Genomic DNA, 16,619 nt, shown 5'->3' with positions numbered 1-16,619 from the left:
GATGAAAGTTTTAAGAATAGATATTTATTAAGGGAGTGCTTTGGTCAATTTCGACGTTGACGCATATATCTCGAAATATCGAATTCCACGTATTTTAAACGCGACAAAGGGCTTAACCTTCCTATTCTACACGTAATTCTGACCGAAAACTCTTCAATTCATTTTCATTTGACGCAGAAATAAAGAAATGGCATGAATTCTACGAATTTACCATGACAATTTCATAGAACCCATGCCATTTCTATTTATCTCTGCGTCAAATAAAAATGTATTGGAGTATTTTTGTTCAGAATTGTATATGAAATCGGGTTGTTAGGCCCTTTTTCTCTTGCAAGATATGTATGTAGACTTTGATATGTGGAGATATTTGGTCAACGTCGAAATCGACCAGGAGGGCACACCCTTAAGAAGTTTATTCATATATTTACAAAAAATTAAAAAAACTGTCACTTTCACATACTTTTACTCACAATCAGAGTAATGTTCGTTCGTCGGAAATTTCTTTTTCTGCTTCAACTGAAGTGGGTGTTAGCCTCAACCCTGACCGCTGCACACTGCCGGGGTCGCAGAATACCCCACGTCAAAAAAGTCTTGAAACATCTCCAGCAATGTTATTTTTTCCAGTGATAGTGAAGATGAATGAAAAAATATTCCTACTGCGCATTACAGATGAATTTGAGCAAATTGAAATAAAACAAGCTAAGACATCAACAATATGCAAACGTAAAAAAAAATTAAACCGTGCAAAATGATTAAACACTGTGATATTTTTTATCTCAATCCAACGATTTTGGGCTTATTATCTTCACAATAGAGATCTCCAGAGATTACCTAAAGAAAATTTTGCAATTAGTTAAATGTTGAATTTGTGTACTTACAGTACAATAGATTCTCGTCAACAATTATATTTGCACATTAATACTATGTCATAATGTAAGATTTCTTGAATGCTTTTCCCACGATTTCTGTTAAACAGCCACCATAGTGATTTTATGGTCAACAAAATAAGCTCAAAAATATTGGAATCAGATCATAAACACAGAGTTCATGACATTGCTGGAGATTTTTCTCTTTTCCTAACTTATTCAGATGGTGCGACTCATTCATCTTTGAACACATTTACTGATACCCACAGTTGCTATTGAATTCGCAAGCTTTGTATTCGAACATAACAGTCATTAATTGTTGAACAACGAGCATGATGAAATGTCTTTGGATGCAAAGTTACTTTTTATAAGTAAAAGCAAACCTCAGGGGGCCGACACAAGTTTATCGCTGGCATCAAAGCAGGTCCTGCATGAAGTCTATGAGAAGTTTGCAAGTGAAAATAAATGTACATCATATTTGTGATACATTTCCTTTTAATATTATCGTGGGAGAAATAGCCATGAAAATTTTGAAAAGTACTGTTCAAATCTCCCAATATTATTTGGTTGCATACTTAATTCATTCCATTTATTTAATGCTAGTTTCTGACGAATCGTTGCTGCGACTTTACGGCATATTTGGTTCAACTTTTGAGCGTGCTCTTGAGCTATACGAATTGGCAAGAGTAAAAAAGATTTGCGTTAAATCTGAGCCAGGAAATAGTGTGAATGATGCTCGGTGGCTATTGCAAGTGACAGGCATATCTGGTGAAATATATACATTATTTCCTGAAGTTAATTTCTGCAGCTGTGCATCATTCAGGTATACCATTAGATAAATAGACTGGCTAAGTCTTTCGAATTTCTGAAACTTTTTTGACTCAAGGGCTGAAAAATATTAATTATAAAAAATACATTACAGGTATCGTGTTCTCAATGATCAAGCAGAACATACATGTAAACATATTTTAGCAGCTTGGCTATCTTCTGTTGATAACGAGAAACTTTCTGTACAAGAAATTGCATCACCGCTGTTTCGTGATTTGATGAGGTTCCATGTAACATTTTGACAAAATGAGTCAAGACACTGCGATTTATCAATTAGTTGCAAAGCTGAAAAATCTTAAGACTGTTGTTCAACTACTGAAAGCGGTCAACTTCAAAGAGGTGTGCATGCTATTTTTGATGAAATTTATAACAGCATTCAGCTATGCAGCTAGAAACAAATGGTGTAATTCATAAAAATTTCAGACCGCTACATGTTTTGGCACATACAATGGACTGAAAGTAACGGTTGAGGATGCAAAATGTATGCAAGCAAGTGCGTATATTCCTACAGAAATATTTGAAGAATTCAATTTGAAAGAGGATGTGATATTCAGAATTAATTTGTCAGTATTAGTCGAGTGCCTGTGTATGTTTTGGGGAGAAATAAACACTCAGGGTAGCTCGGTTGCTCTGCAATTATTTTATAGGGTGGGTAGAAGTGAATACATAAGGTTTGTCACTTCAGAACGAAATCAGATTACAGCTCGATCTGAATTGCAGGGTGTTGGGTATCCTGTAACTGTACTCATTGAAGAAAACGGTATAGTGACTGATTGTTCGCTGAAGACTCAAGAACCAGATGAACTATTGGATTTCAATCTTGCTCAAGATAATGTATTGAACAAAGTATTACTCAAAACCGATTTACTCAAAGATGTTTTGTCGGAACTAGATCCAACCTGTGATGTGATAGAGGTAATTCATTAATGACAAATAGGCCGTATCATCTGAATCAAAAGCTGGGAAAAGAGAAAGAGCCATTTGAACAATTTCCAATAATGTAATTTGTGCCAATGATGGTGAACACCAATGCAACAACATTCTTACTCTGTAATAGATATACATCCGAGCAGATTACAGTATCATAAACTACGATATCAACAATTTTAGGAAGGATTTTATAATTAGAATGCTCAAAATAATTAAACGCAAGAATTTTGGATCTGATTCTAATGTTTTTAATTTCATTTTGCTCGCTGACCAGACTTCCACAAATTGTCAAAAAATATTCCCAAAATTTTACATTGTAGTAAAGTTACAGTGCACAAATGTAATTCTTGACAAACATTTGTTATACCCTACCTAAACACAACTCTGTTTTTATGTGGATTGGAGATTTTCATGGTCAACAAAATAATCCCAAAAAACAATAATCAATATTGGATCAAAAACACCAGAGTTTGATCATTCTAATTGTAAAGCCTTGTCTCAAATTGTTTATATTTAGGCTTATTTAATTCAAATCTGTGCAAATTGATTTCCATTACATAGATAAAGATATCGTTTCATTCGTGTTAAATATTCTTACCACGAATGACATTGCTGGAGATTTGTTGAACAGTATTTTTTTTCTCCTTTCCTAACATTTGGTTCAGGTGATACGATCTATTTATCCTTGAGTCTATCAACACGAGCCAACTAATCTAGACTTCCACGTCTTCTTCAATGGGCGATTGATGAATGTTAAAATTTTCTTTCAGCTTTTACTATCACCTGAACCGCCATACTTGAGAATAAGTACAGATGGAATAGCTGGAGAGTGCCAAGTCGAAGTACCTCGCGATAGTAACCTTATAGAAAGTTTTCAGTGCAGCACAACGGCCAGTTCATGTTATAAACTAACTCATTTCAAACCAGCTATGAAACCATTATCCTGTGCTATTATTGTGTCAATAAGAACAGACAAATATGGGCTGCTTTGTTTCCAGTACAAGGTCAAAGCAGAAGATGGCCACACGTGTTACGTAGAATATTACGTGAGTCGTACAGTTGTTTCAAAACTTAATCCAAGAACTGGGTAAACAACTGTGTATTTTACTTTTACTTTCAAACATTTTTTTTTGCAGATCTCTCCTGTTGTGGACATGGACGAGTGATATTATACTATCACGTATAAAGTTGAATATCGATTATTACTACCGTGTTCCACAAACTGGGTCATTTTTCTTATCTGCAGCCTCCAGAGGCTTGTAAGTTTAAGTACACTTTTGTTTCTTTGTAATTTATTTACTTATTAGAAGTTAAGTTTGGCAAATATGTCATTTGAGATAAGCAAGTTTTATATTTTAATATGCTTGTGTATTTATAACATGTGAATTCTGAACTGAACTGAATTCTCCGTGGTCAATTATCAGGCGTAATGTATAATGAAAGTCATTCGACGAGCAAATACATAAGGTTGTAAAAAAAACTAATCGTTCTTTCTCAGAAATAATGAATTTTTCGATGGAATATTATATGCAGGATTTCAAATCCCGTAGAAATTCGCGCTTTAATTTCAATGCAAAATTATGAAAGGTCATTATAATGATCGTACAAAGTCGATATCAACAGAGAGTGCTTATCGAACTGTGTAACAGCTACCCAAGCAGTTTTTAATAAACAGCCAAGATATAATATATTTATACAGATCGATGCCAAAAGACATCTTCATTAATGTCAAAAGACAACCACGAACAACAATATTTCCATGAACAAACTAAACCGCTCTTTATACCTTTTTAATTCTCACATCTCACTTCACGCTCGCTTCACACTTCTTCCGTTTCCTTTTCTTCTTGCTCCTCTTCTGTGTCGTCATTGACTTCTCCTTCATCACCATCTTCATCTTCTTCTTTAAGGTTATTTCCTCTTTTGAGGTATGTGCGTGAAAAATTTGCTACCTCAGTCACTATCGTCGGTATTTCGGGGCGGTCGAGTCAACGGCCGACGACTCTCCTCATCAGAACCATAGATTACATCTTCGTCCGATTCGTTAATCATAGAAAAAGCTGGGTTGTCTTTCGTTATCGAAGAATCTATAAACATGAAATATATACAAAGGATTCTCACCAACAAGGAGAGTATTAGACCTCTCGATCATGGATGCTGCTCAAACTGCTGGGGTCTATTCCTTGATATAAAATCTGGAGCCTGTGATATGTAGTTTCATCTAATATACATCTCTTCACTCCAGTTGCAACTGATTATAATAGCATTTTTGCGTTGAATTTTAATTTCCATTGTCCTCTTATGAAGTTTAAATTATATGAAATCTCATATAGATTTAAGTACGAATGGATATATTATTTCAGAACTGTATGAAGTAAATATGAATTCCAACAAGCTTATTTATTCCCATTAGATGAAACTACACGTCAGGGGCTCCATATTTTGGGCTAAAGAAATACCCCGACTAATTTCAACCGAAATCATAATTTGGAAGCTTGATTCATTACACGTAAATGGAACAAAATTGGAGCCATAAAAGTTGGTGAAACTTGAAAATTGACCAGAAATTTCATTCACGTGCTGTTCCTACGGACAGTAAAGAATTGAATATTGATTGAGTTCGTTTTTACTCACGTTGCCCATACACCTGCTGCAGAGCTGGTGCGTAGACGTAGGCCATTGTGTAGAGATAAAAGTTGAGGAGGCCATAAAGTGCCATAAACTGAGCTGAAGTTCTGTAATACGTCGACAGTCGGGAAGCGAAGCTGTCCTCAAACACGCCAGTTCCAAAATGTCGTGTTGTTACCAAAGTGCAAACGCCGGCAACAACGCCAGCCAAAAGCGTGAGAAAACGCAACCTTAAATCTGCACAAACATATGTAATGAAAACCGGAAGAGATTGTTTTTCAGATACCTCAAGAGAACTGAAATAAATACTTACGAGGAAAGTATCAATCAAGTATCCAGATCATGGTTTCTGCTGCAACTTCTGGCGGTGTTTCTTTGGCCTAAAATATACAGGGTATCCTATTTTGACGAAAATGGTCAGACATTCCTGAAAACAATGGTTTTATCAAAACATGAACGAGTCCTTCTTAAAACCATACAACTTTTGTTCGAAACCTTTGATGATAAAACTATTGCTTTTGAAAATATCTGACCTCGCTCTTTGAAATCGAACGTCCTATAAAGTTTTTGATGAGTATAAGTTTCATTCAATGGGCCTTCCTTCGTTTGATTTACAATAGATCAGATTCACGAACATTATTAAATTACTTTAATGTTATTCTGAAATAATATATCGATTGAATCTATGAGATCCTCTTATTGAAATTTCATCAATGAGCAATGAAAATTAATACACACACTCACACACACACACACACACACACACACATTTTCGCATATATATAGGCGAAAATACATGACAGATTCAATTTCTTACCGCATTTTATACATAAAACTGCCTATGTAATTAATTGTAAATGAATCCGTGAAAAGAGGCCGGTTATATCAAACTAACTATCACAGGCTTCATATTCTAGGCCTAGGAAACAACCTCGGAAATTTCACCACAATCTATGATCCAGAAGTCTGATGCTCTCCTCGTCAGTTAAAAAATACGTAAACATTATTATCGTGTGTTACCGAAATAAGGCATCGAGCGCAATTCGCTGTACGCTCGCAGTATCAACAAAAGAAGATATGCCACATAAACTCCTCCAACTGTGAAGAAGAATACCTTGAACCCCTGAAAGTATTAAATGAACATTTGTTGATTAAGCAAAGGTTGGAAATTTCCACTGTCGGGACTATTTGAGAATAACCTTGAAAAAGACAGACTTACGTAATAATTTGAAGTATCTAGGACGTAATTGTAGGTAGGGTCTTCGAGTTCGGTGCACCGTAGCCACATGGCAAGAGTTAGGGCTGCACCCCATAGCATTCCAACAACTACCAGTTTGGGTAGGTAAAATGTGGCCAGTCGCCTCTCATTCTAAATGCAAATAGACAAATAAAAAAAGTGAACTTTTATTATTTGGTAATCTGGGTTTACCTGGTTCACACGCTAATTTTGATGATGATATTAATGAAGCCATTGCAGTTTGAATGCGCACCTGTCGTAGACCGTGGTAGACACAGAGCCAAAACATGAGAATAGCACATAAAAAGGTTGTTTGCAGTATGGCATCCAGCATTCCAGGTACCCAAGAATTCACCAAAAAAGTCATTGGAAAAAGTGGATCTAGGACAGGAAAATACGAAGTTCATCATCAATTGACAAAATATCTCGACATCCAGCGTTCAGTATTTTACACTCGAATAAATATTAACAGCTGTATTTTCTGTCAGTCAAGCGATCAGCAGGGGTCAGTGAAATGACAGATGTTCTAAACTAACATTGTTCAGTGCCTTGTTTATTGGAATAACGATCATAATCAGATGAAAAACTTACTGTTATAAAGAATCAGGAGTGGCAGGAGAATGGACAACCACTTCTGTTCGATGGACCAATCGTGAACAGGATATTTTCGCAGTGAATGACCAAACCAACACTGAATTATATAATACAACATCATGAAATTGTGAAAATTACAGTAACGTGATCAAGTTCAATCTTAATATAATAAAATGTGTGATATACCGTTACTACGAAAGTTGCCAGAAGAAAGATCAACCTGAACCATATCTCAATCTGCGTGAATGCCGGATTGTAATTTTTGAACTGTGAAAGAAAACTTCGTTAGTAATGAAGTGATAACCGAGATGAGTACTCTGTAAAGACAACGTCACATTCTCACTAACATAAAATGTGAGGTCACGAATGATGTATCGCTGATAAAAACTTTCTAGGCCATGGAAACGCACAGTAATGATGTAATGCGGATAGTCAAGGAAACCGAGGTGCACCACAACTAACTCCTCGCAAGATTGGCGTTCACACTTGAGATGCCTCGTCCTAGAGAATGAATAGTGTGAAATTTGAGGTAGTAATGACCAGTTAAAATAAAAAACAAAATCATCTGACTATACCTGTTGTGGCCAGCCTCTGGTGCCAAAATGGATACAGCTTTGCGATCTGACGCTTGACCGTCGACGGAGACGCTGACTTGAAAACTCTCGTCGTATTTTTCATCTGGGAAATGTTGAAACATGAATTCGAAAAGCGAAAACATTAGGCCAAAGATAATTGCAAGGTTTGCTTACTGTCAACGTTCGAGGTGGACAATTTCGCGATGACCCAAAGCTGCTGGCTGTAGGTAGAAAGGGCAGGTGTCCGCATAATGTATGGTCCTGTGGCCATTTCGCTGCCGTTCAAATGGGCCTTTTGCTCTGTGGTTGAAGTTATGGGTGGACCTGTGAGTGAAAAACATGATCAAGTGTCGAATTTCTTGAATGGAGTTTCGTTTCAAGTTTGTTATCCAAAATACCTGCTAGGCCAATGAATACAGCGAGTCCAAAACACGCGAAGAATGCAACGAAAACCATGACAAATTCACGCTTGTGCATCGAATATAATCGCATTTGGACTGATCTGAAATAGTGCAAAGATGCAATGGTCGAATATTTTTGTCAAGTTTACTGCAATTGAATTAATCGAGAGTATTTAAAGAATTGTTCCAACCTTTCACAACGGTCATGGTGGTAGGCTGGTGCGATGTACTTGTTGAATTCGCTGAAGATATCGCTGAATTGAGAAAGTGCATTTCTGATCTTGAAGTTCCAACCTCCCGACGGTAAGTGGTATGAATATCCTAAGCTTGCTCCATTCATCTTCGACATCCTGATAACGTAGTTCGACTGAGAACATTACGAAAATTATTGATGATATATCTATTCAGTCGTAACCCGATGACCAAGCTATCAATCCTCATATTAACTGTCTTTTAATATTCCCACCATTCTCTTGTTCCATTGAAATTCAGCCAACTCCATTGTATGTTAATTATACGAATGGCAGTATAATGAGTTGAAATTTGTAACGTTAACCTGAAGTAATGTTGAAAAAAATCACAATTTTACAAATTTGTAACTAATTCGGATTGATTGCAATAGTAAGTGCAATATTTATTCGCTACATTCGAACCATAATCTATGTTCTTATACCATGTTTTGTATAATTATAAATCCTTACAAACCAGTAAAATGAAATTTAAAAAAGCTTCATTAGATTAGGGAAATAAATCCTTGAGTTAAAAAATAATGAGTTAGAGAAATAGATTAGGAAAATAACATAAAAATAATAAAAATTAATATTTTATTTTTCAATTTTATTAATATTAAAATCTATTACTGTCACTGTCCCGAGTAGAAATTTGATCAGGCTAGCCTGATATCCCAGCAGGCCCTGATCAGGTAGAAATCAGGCATCCCTTATTAAGGCACACCTGATATGGCCCTGGTCTGTTCGGCCTCAGGTATTCCTTACCGAGTCGTGCCTGTTAGCCCCTTGTCAGATTGTGATCAGGCATTCCCTACTGAGGCGTACCTGTTGGGCCACTGGTCAGGTTGTCATCGGGCATCCATTACTGAGGCACTCCTGATGTGGCCCTGGTCAGGTTAATATCAGGCATGTCTCGGTAGTGGCCCTAAGCAGGCTCAGATCAGGCAAACTCTACTATGGCACACCTGATCTAGCCCTGACTAAACCTGATACATCACAAGTACCGTGAGCAGCCATCAAGTGTCATGAAAATCCGAGCCGTTCTTATGATGAAAATATCAAATGACTTATAATAAACTGTGGCCATCTATATACATAATCGTAAATACATCATATTGGAGTTTATAACTTGTGTCAAATTGGCTGCTCATTATTGGTAGCCTCAGCCTTGGATTGATATAAAATTTAATTTGTCACATATGTTTCATAATTCAATATATCTGAACAAACACTGCTGGATCAGGTACTGCCTCAACCTGCCCTCATGAACGTCTGATGAGCTTACGTTGCTAATTAAGGTCTGACCATCGTACCTGAACTCAGCCTCTAATCAGGGCATTTTTGGTCAGGCCCTGACCAAGTAACCTGATGTCTACCTGATCAGATGGCAAGGTAAGTCTGATCGTAGCCTTTATCTGACAATGAGCCTGATAAATATTTCTACTCGAGGTACAAAGCATAGTTAATTGGGCACACGAAACGTCTAAGAAAATATGCCGATTCACGAAATTTATTCAGGGCTTCTCAAGGCATTTCAGAAAAAACGGAAGTTTTGATCGCATTAAAAAAGAAAACAAAAATTTCAACCACAGCAGGGAAGGAATAATTTGTGGAATCAGCCAGCTACGTTCCGGGATATCAAGTTCTTTTGTACCTTTCAAAGGGATGCACGAATATGTGATTACTGCGAACTACTGAGTATGACGCGGAATATTCGGAAAACCATCACGAGTTGAGAAACAGCACAACGGGGACACGGGGACGCTGTTTCGCGTTCGTCGACCACGCGGTACCTATCTTTCGAAAACTATAACAAAACGCGATGAACGGAAGGAAAATACGCCAACTACGGCGGCGCACGGCGCCTCGGCGATATCATATTGATCCTACGAACTGCATGCATGTATGTACCTTAAATGCAGCCTAATTATTGTTAGGATCTCAACACATACAATGGAAATTGACTGTTACATATGTCAAGGGTTGATACGGTGACTTGGGGCGCATGTGTGTATATTGTAATTTCGAGAAATTTGAAATTTGTTTACAATCTATATTTTTGATCGTACACTATTTTTTTCGGTAACTCAACTTAGGGGGTGGTCACACTGGTCACCCATTCGCGCTTCATTTTCGGATCAGGTGTGAATAACTGTTATCGATACGGAAGGTTCGCGAATAACAGAACAATACACGGCCGAAAGATACTAGATTTGTCTCGAAATTAAACTTCGAAATTTGAAAAATGGTCGGTAATTGTTTGACTGCACGAATTAATCTCGAAACTGCAATATCTTTCAACACTTCACACGGTCATTTCGAAATCGACAATATGATTCTTATGAAATTTAGTACACATTTTCTTCTCATACGTAGTTTTCACAGGAAATAGAAAAATTTATGTCCAGGCTAGACTCTGTAAGTTATGACCCAAATATGTGTTAAAATTCGATATAATTACTAAAAACCTACTGAAATTATCGAACCCACCACATCCTTAATTTAGAACTGACAGAGTTTAGTTTACAACTGAATTATTTTAGATTCTGCTAAAACTGTACATCAAAATAGAATGTGTACCAAGTTTGTTGACAATTCCACTATCGTTTCGACATAATCATGTGAAACATGTCGAAAGGTGTTGCGTCGAGTATGATGAGTACAATTGAACAGTTAAGGACAATTTTTCTAATTTCAAAGGTTAAAATACAGCTAAACTAGTACATATCTATTAACCATACGATAGTTGGTTATTTTTTTAACTTTCCTCGCATCAATAGCAATTTTCCAAAATTGACTGAAAAGTGAAGTGTATAAGGGTGTCCACATCTTTTAACGATTGTCTCAATTTTCTTCATCCCATAGTGGTGAAGAAACTCCATTGGTAGTAGATGCATGAATAACGAATCAGTGATACAGTTTCAAGTTACAAGGAATTCTAGTATGTACACAAGTATAAAAAGAAATAAAATCGTCGATTTATGTACATGTTCGGTATTACACTTAGTTATACAATATACAAATTGTTTTTTCATTTTATTTTAATATTCATATACAACGGAATCGTGATTCTAATCCCAATACTTGATTTTACCATCCCAGCCAGCTGTTGCTAGGCGAGAAGGTTCGTGAGGATGCCAAAGAGTCGAGATGCAAACACCGTCGTGAGCTTTCCACTTTTTGTACAGTTTTGTCGTCTTCCAGTCCCATATGTAACATTTACCATCTGCGTCTCCGGAAACCAGATAGCTGTAAGTAAAACGATGTTGATGCGTATCACAACTGAGTCGTAGGAAATGAATTCCTACAATAGGGCTGTGCGATTAATCGAATTATCTTGTTCTTTTTTTTTTTAATTACTCGTTTTTTCGGTCAATCGATAAATCGGTCCTTTCAGTTAATCGATAACTTAGAAATAACAATTAATCGAAGTCTAAGATGAATTGTACAGCCTTACGTAAAGTACAAGTGGCACAAAGGCTTACCTCATATCTGGAGAAAAGTCAAGTCCGCAAGCATATCCGGCGACCATATGCCCGGTAAAAGTTTTCTTGCGATTCATTTTGAACCGATTAAGAGCCGAGAATATCACGATCTTATTGTCCATACTTTGGCAGGCAAGCCACTTTTGGTTTGGAGATGGAGTAACAGCTGGCATTGAGTGCATCGTTGGATCAGCTATGTACTTCATATCTACCGGAATGTCCCTACAAAATATATTTTCAGTTAGAATATTGAGATTCCTGATGGTACACATTCATATATTTCTGTGTATACCAGATTTCAAGAACGCACGATTTAGAAAGTTTCACATGATTTCAAAGATCACTAATGATTTCACAAGATTTTAAGATTTGATGAGATTTCAGATGATTTCACGAGTGGTGTAAACCAGATTAGAAAATGGCTAACCTCTCACATTTCTTACATACCATTCCCACACTCTGAGACTTTTGTCGTCCGAAGTTGTGACGAATCTTCGATTTTCATCAACGAATGTAATCGTGTTAACAGCACCCAAGTGTCTGTCATATTCCTGAGTAATCTCACCAGACCTGATATCCCACTAATGAAGAGAAAATGACATTGATTAAATTGGGTCAATTCATACTGCAAAACTCATATTACTTACGCAAATGATTTTTTTATCACTTGTTCCAGCTACAAACAGATGCTGCTTGTCTGGATCAGGATTAAACTTTGCACAATAAGGTATTTTCCGACTGGTAAAACGACTAAGGCAAGCGCCAGTCTCAGTATCCCAAAGTTTAACATATCTGTCGTAGCCGGCAGACAGAAACCGTTTTCCGTCATTATCAAAACTGACATCGCGCACAGCCTGTCGATGCCCGTAATAAGTACGAACACACCTCCTGTCTTTGTACACCTCCCACAGCTGTAAGAATAAATGAAACGTTAGTTAAGGTATGAGGCATTGTGCTTTATTGACAACTCACCTTGACTCTACAGTCCATGCTGCAGGAAAGAAGCAAATGCGCCGTTCGTGGGAACCACCGAATTTGCGAAATACCCTTGGTGTGTCCTTCCCACGTATGAATTTGGGATTTTGGTAAGAAACATCGATCGGGTGGTGATTCTGACCGTAGATTGACACCCACATCTTGTGGTGCGTGCAGGAATGATCGACCTTGGTAATCCACACTGTCCTTGACTAAAAAAGAGTGAATAACAATGTGTTGCACATCACAATCTAGCGAATTTCAACTGAATGACCATCAGCAAATTAAACTCACTGTGCAGCACAGTCTTCTCCTCAAGTGGTTTATCTTCGGTCTGTTTGCCCCTCTTATTTCTTTTGGCTAAGATTTCTTCAAGCTCAGCAGCTTCTTCCTCGGTAGGTTTTATCACTCGTCTTTCGTCTACGTAGCCTCCCCAAGGACCCAAGAATCCTTCAATATCGGCTGGATCATTGTTTCTGTTTCTTTTTCTCTTGTCTGCAGGTCTCAATTCGGTATTTTCAAATACTGTCTTTGCTCCAGTCTCTTCGGCAGCCTCTTTGGCGCCGACAAGAGTTTTTCCTTCTTCTGTACTACCATCAACTGTGGGATCCAATGCGTACCCTGATGAATCAAAGTTTTTCCGTTAAATAAACTTCACTCGCAAGGGTTGCAGAATTGATGAACAAGTAACTTAGTTTGACAAGAACTTTTTTTTTTTCATTCCCACCTGATAAACTTGTACAATTCAACAGAAAAATTCGAACAAAAAGATATCACTTAAATCCAATTTGAAAAGGTCGCTATCAAAATTGTAAGTTTCCCCATTAAATAGCATGGAGCAGATTACATTTTTTCAAATTCTTAATACTCAGCTGCATTTAATGATACAGACTTAATCGTGGAAGTAATTTGTAGAGAATGTAACTTTCCAAAAAGTGCCGAGGTTTTGTTGTACACTTAATAATTTAGCCACTAAAGATATTTAAAAATGAATTTCTACACAAAGTTAACTTTCAAGACTTACAAATTGTGAACTATTGAAGCTATAGACTTTGGTCCACGGAGCATATTTATAGAGAATTGAATTGCCTACAAATTCGCCATGAAGATTTTTATTGTAAAGCCAGTAATTTAGCCACAAAAAACATTTAAAGATGATTTTATGGAAAAAACTGACCTTTTACCCGAGTATCACAACTTACGAGTCGTTTGAGTTATAAATTTCACTCAATGAAAACTTTAGTCAAGAACTTACTTGTTTACTAATCGTAGTTCAGTGATGACAATTGAAAAAAAAAAAATTTGAAATCTGTTCCATACCATTTGAATACAAAATCTTTGAATTTCAATTATTTGAACAATCTTTTAAAATTGGATGTAACAGTTATCCGTTGGAGAGGATTTTGCTTATCTTATGGATAAGTTTTTCAGGTAGAGTTCAAAATAAAAATTTTGCATCAAAACACCCTAATATACAGTCATGGGTAATACCGACCGTAACTTGTAAAAGTTCGACGCTGGTTTTCGAACTGAAATTCACTGATATGCGCTTGTTCCACGTATCCAGAGAGCATGTTTTTTGTTGCTCTCTGCTGCTGTGTTTTGAATGGATTATCTGGTCCTACATCAGGTGCAAAGAGTTCCTCAAATTTTGGATTGTGCATTACCTCTTTTGACGTAGAATCTATGTGTCGAACGCATAGTTCTGTGCCCTAATAAACAATTTAAATGTAATAATTAACAATGACAATTTAATCACAAGGTGATATAAATAAATTTATTTACCGTTGGAACAACTTCTGGGGCTAATCTGACTTGGAGGGCGAGAGAAGATATGGATTTCCCTCCAGGCAGTGGTTTTAAATGCACTGCTTCATCGGTTGAAATGGTCGAATCGTTAACCTCAATCTCTGTTGCAGGGACACTTGATGCTTCTTCGGATTCACTGTTATCATCGCTACTCACATACTCTTTGAGCGCGAGCATTTTCTATTTTATTCGACGCAACTTTTAACTTAGAAAGTATAAACCAGCAGGACTTATTTGCAAAACAATATTTCGTTAGTCGTATACTAGTGACGTTTAATAAATATAACCAAAGTACCAAACATAACTCGACACCCTCTGAAGCATTTGTAATGTATTTGTAAATGAATGTGTGTAGTTTTCTTAAAGTGGCGCTAGCAACCAGCTTGCATGTGGCGTCGCATCAGGAAAACTTAGAAATTACAGAGCAATGTATTTATTACCGATAAAATCCCTACTGACACGTTCATTTACCAACCGAGTCGTATGATTACAGGCTGGACTTTCACGGGCGTCTAATTGACACGATGGTAACTTGACGCGGCATCGCCACGCCGTTAGCGGGAAAAGTCGCTCATGAAAATGAGTACCGACGCAATGGCAAAAGCCGCGCATCGAAACATGATCGAAACCCACGTGGTTAGGTCAATGGCTAAGGTCCATTACATTTTTATTCGAAGAATTTTAAAATCTAGAATTCCTAATTGGAAGTGTAAAGAAATGTGGTAAATAAAAAAGCGAGATGAAGAATCTGATTGCATATTCGAACTGTGCGCAATCGATTCCTCTCACAAAATTATGTCGATGTGGTGCATCGAAGAATTTGACTATTTTTCAAAATAGGCCAAATGTCCACTGAAAAGTTTGAAAGAAATTATTGTTTATCGTTTATTCCCTCATATAGGTTTTTACATACATTTGTATTTCAGTGTGAATTGTTCCTACATGAGTCTAAACTCGCGCGCAGGATTGTAGGATGTTTATCTGTTTAATTGTGTTATCTGCAAGTATGGTGCATGGGGTGTAGATTTTTTTTTTACAATATATTTTTCTATTGTTGTTTTTTTCTGTTTTTGTTAAAAGTTAACTGTTTCTTAATTTATATGTTCTAAATCCCTGTATTTGTCAACTCTTCGTATAGTGTTCTGCCTGCCTGTAGTAGCCATGGTGTAATTGATTTCTTGAAGGAGTACATCTTCATTTTTCTTCATTTGCGGGGGTAGTCTGTTTTATACTTTGTTTGCAATGTATTCTTCTATTTCTTGTCCATGTTTGGTGTGTGTTTTTGTGATAAATCTTGAAGAGTAGAGCTGAGGGCATAATTCCTTGCGGGGTTCCGCAGAGTAACTTCGTTTTCTCGCTGTATGTGTTTCCAATTTTCGCTCTCTGTGTTCTCACCTTCAGCTAGCTTCGAAACCATTTTGCTGTTCCTTGTATTCCTGTTGCCTCGAGTTTGTTGAGTAATTATTCATGCGGTATTGTATCGAAAGCTTTAGCAAGGTCCAGGTAAGTTGCCATTACTTTTTTGCCTTTATCAGTGCTGCTTTGTACGCGGGTTATCAGTTTATGTGAAGTATCCGTAAAACTGCTTTCTGTCGCAAAGTATGTTAAACCTGCGTATTAATAAATTTATTGTAGAGGTTTCTAGAACCTTAAACGTATTTCCCATTCATGCCAGGGCATTTAACTTGATTTTCTTATGTATATAAAGTAGAGTGGTATTATTGATTTGAAAAACAGTGCATCTACATTGCAAATCAAGCTTTCTCTGCAAGTTTTCGGTAATATTTATAACAGCACGTCCATTTATTCCTAAAATATTTTTCATCGGAATCTTTATCCCACAAAGAAACCAGAACTACTACTTAAATATCTTAATTCACATATTGTCATTCATGTAAATAAAATATTCCGTTCAACGACTCTGTTCTAAAGTTCACACCTCATATGCACGGCCTCCTGCATCTATAGAATGTTCATACTAGCTTTCAGACCACCAAAATCCTATTCAGATATCTGGCTGAATCACAGACTGCGGAGAGAGTTCATTAAAGTCATCACATT

General features: G+C 36.8%; 3 protein-coding genes and 1 long non-coding RNA gene across 11 annotated transcripts; 2 read left to right on the top strand and 2 right to left on the bottom strand.

Annotated features, from left to right (window-relative positions):
- The first annotated feature begins 1,806 nt into the window (after positions 1–1,806).
- Positions 1,807–4,096, top strand: LOC107221352 (cell cycle checkpoint protein RAD1). Its single transcript, XM_015660302.2, has 5 exons — positions 1,807–2,033; positions 2,118–2,342; positions 2,415–2,609; positions 3,395–3,670; positions 3,761–4,096. The coding sequence occupies exons 1-5, from the start codon at positions 1,941–1,943 to the stop codon at positions 3,788–3,790; spliced, it is 819 nt and encodes a 272-aa protein (XP_015515788.1). The 5' UTR covers positions 1,807–1,940; the 3' UTR covers positions 3,791–4,096.
- Positions 4,097–4,240: 144 nt separating this feature from the next.
- Positions 4,241–10,218, bottom strand: LOC107221373 (transmembrane protein 181). Of its 8 annotated transcripts, none has more exons than XR_006903110.1 (15): positions 9,944–10,072; positions 8,526–8,615; positions 8,251–8,426; positions 8,057–8,160; positions 7,833–7,982; positions 7,659–7,761; positions 7,431–7,584; positions 7,270–7,350; positions 7,081–7,180; positions 6,743–6,870; positions 6,472–6,621; positions 6,070–6,375; positions 5,786–5,912; positions 5,566–5,679; positions 5,348–5,489 (listed from the first exon to the last, which is right to left on the bottom strand). XR_006903110.1 is itself a non-coding variant. In XM_046733043.1 (14 exons), the coding sequence occupies exons 2-14, from the start codon at positions 8,559–8,561 to the stop codon at positions 4,578–4,580; spliced, it is 1,650 nt and encodes a 549-aa protein (XP_046588999.1). In that variant the 5' UTR covers positions 8,562–8,615; positions 9,944–10,072; the 3' UTR covers positions 4,241–4,577. The 8 variants fall into 8 exon arrangements, 5 of the variants coding, with proteins under 5 accessions (XP_046588999.1, XP_015515823.1, XP_015515822.1 ...); XR_006903111.1 differs by having other exon boundaries at positions 6,184–6,375; XM_046733043.1 differs by lacking the exons at positions 5,566–5,679; positions 5,786–5,912 and adding an exon at positions 4,241–4,711 and having other exon boundaries at positions 5,259–5,489; positions 6,273–6,375.
- LOC124293166 lies at positions 10,084–11,538 on the top strand. Its single transcript, XR_006903112.1, has 2 exons — positions 10,084–10,192; positions 11,392–11,538. It is a non-coding gene; the product is annotated as an uncharacterized LOC124293166 (long non-coding RNA).
- Positions 11,246–14,889, bottom strand: LOC107221344 (pre-mRNA-processing factor 17). Its single transcript, XM_015660289.2, has 8 exons — positions 14,535–14,889; positions 14,245–14,461; positions 13,044–13,370; positions 12,747–12,961; positions 12,422–12,685; positions 12,222–12,355; positions 11,775–11,996; positions 11,246–11,538 (listed from the first exon to the last, which is right to left on the bottom strand). Exons 1-8 carry the CDS (start codon positions 14,733–14,735, stop codon positions 11,361–11,363), a joined length of 1,758 nt encoding a protein of 585 aa, XP_015515775.1. The 5' UTR covers positions 14,736–14,889; the 3' UTR covers positions 11,246–11,360.
- Positions 14,890–16,619: the final 1,730 nt, after the last annotated feature.

This window comes from Neodiprion lecontei, chromosome 2 (genome assembly GCF_021901455.1).
Source record: "Neodiprion lecontei isolate iyNeoLeco1 chromosome 2, iyNeoLeco1.1, whole genome shotgun sequence".
Classification (NCBI taxonomy): Eukaryota; Metazoa; Arthropoda; class Insecta; order Hymenoptera; family Diprionidae; genus Neodiprion; species Neodiprion lecontei.
The sequence above is the reverse complement of the archived record's forward strand: the minus strand, read 5'-3'. Positions and strand labels throughout refer to the sequence as shown.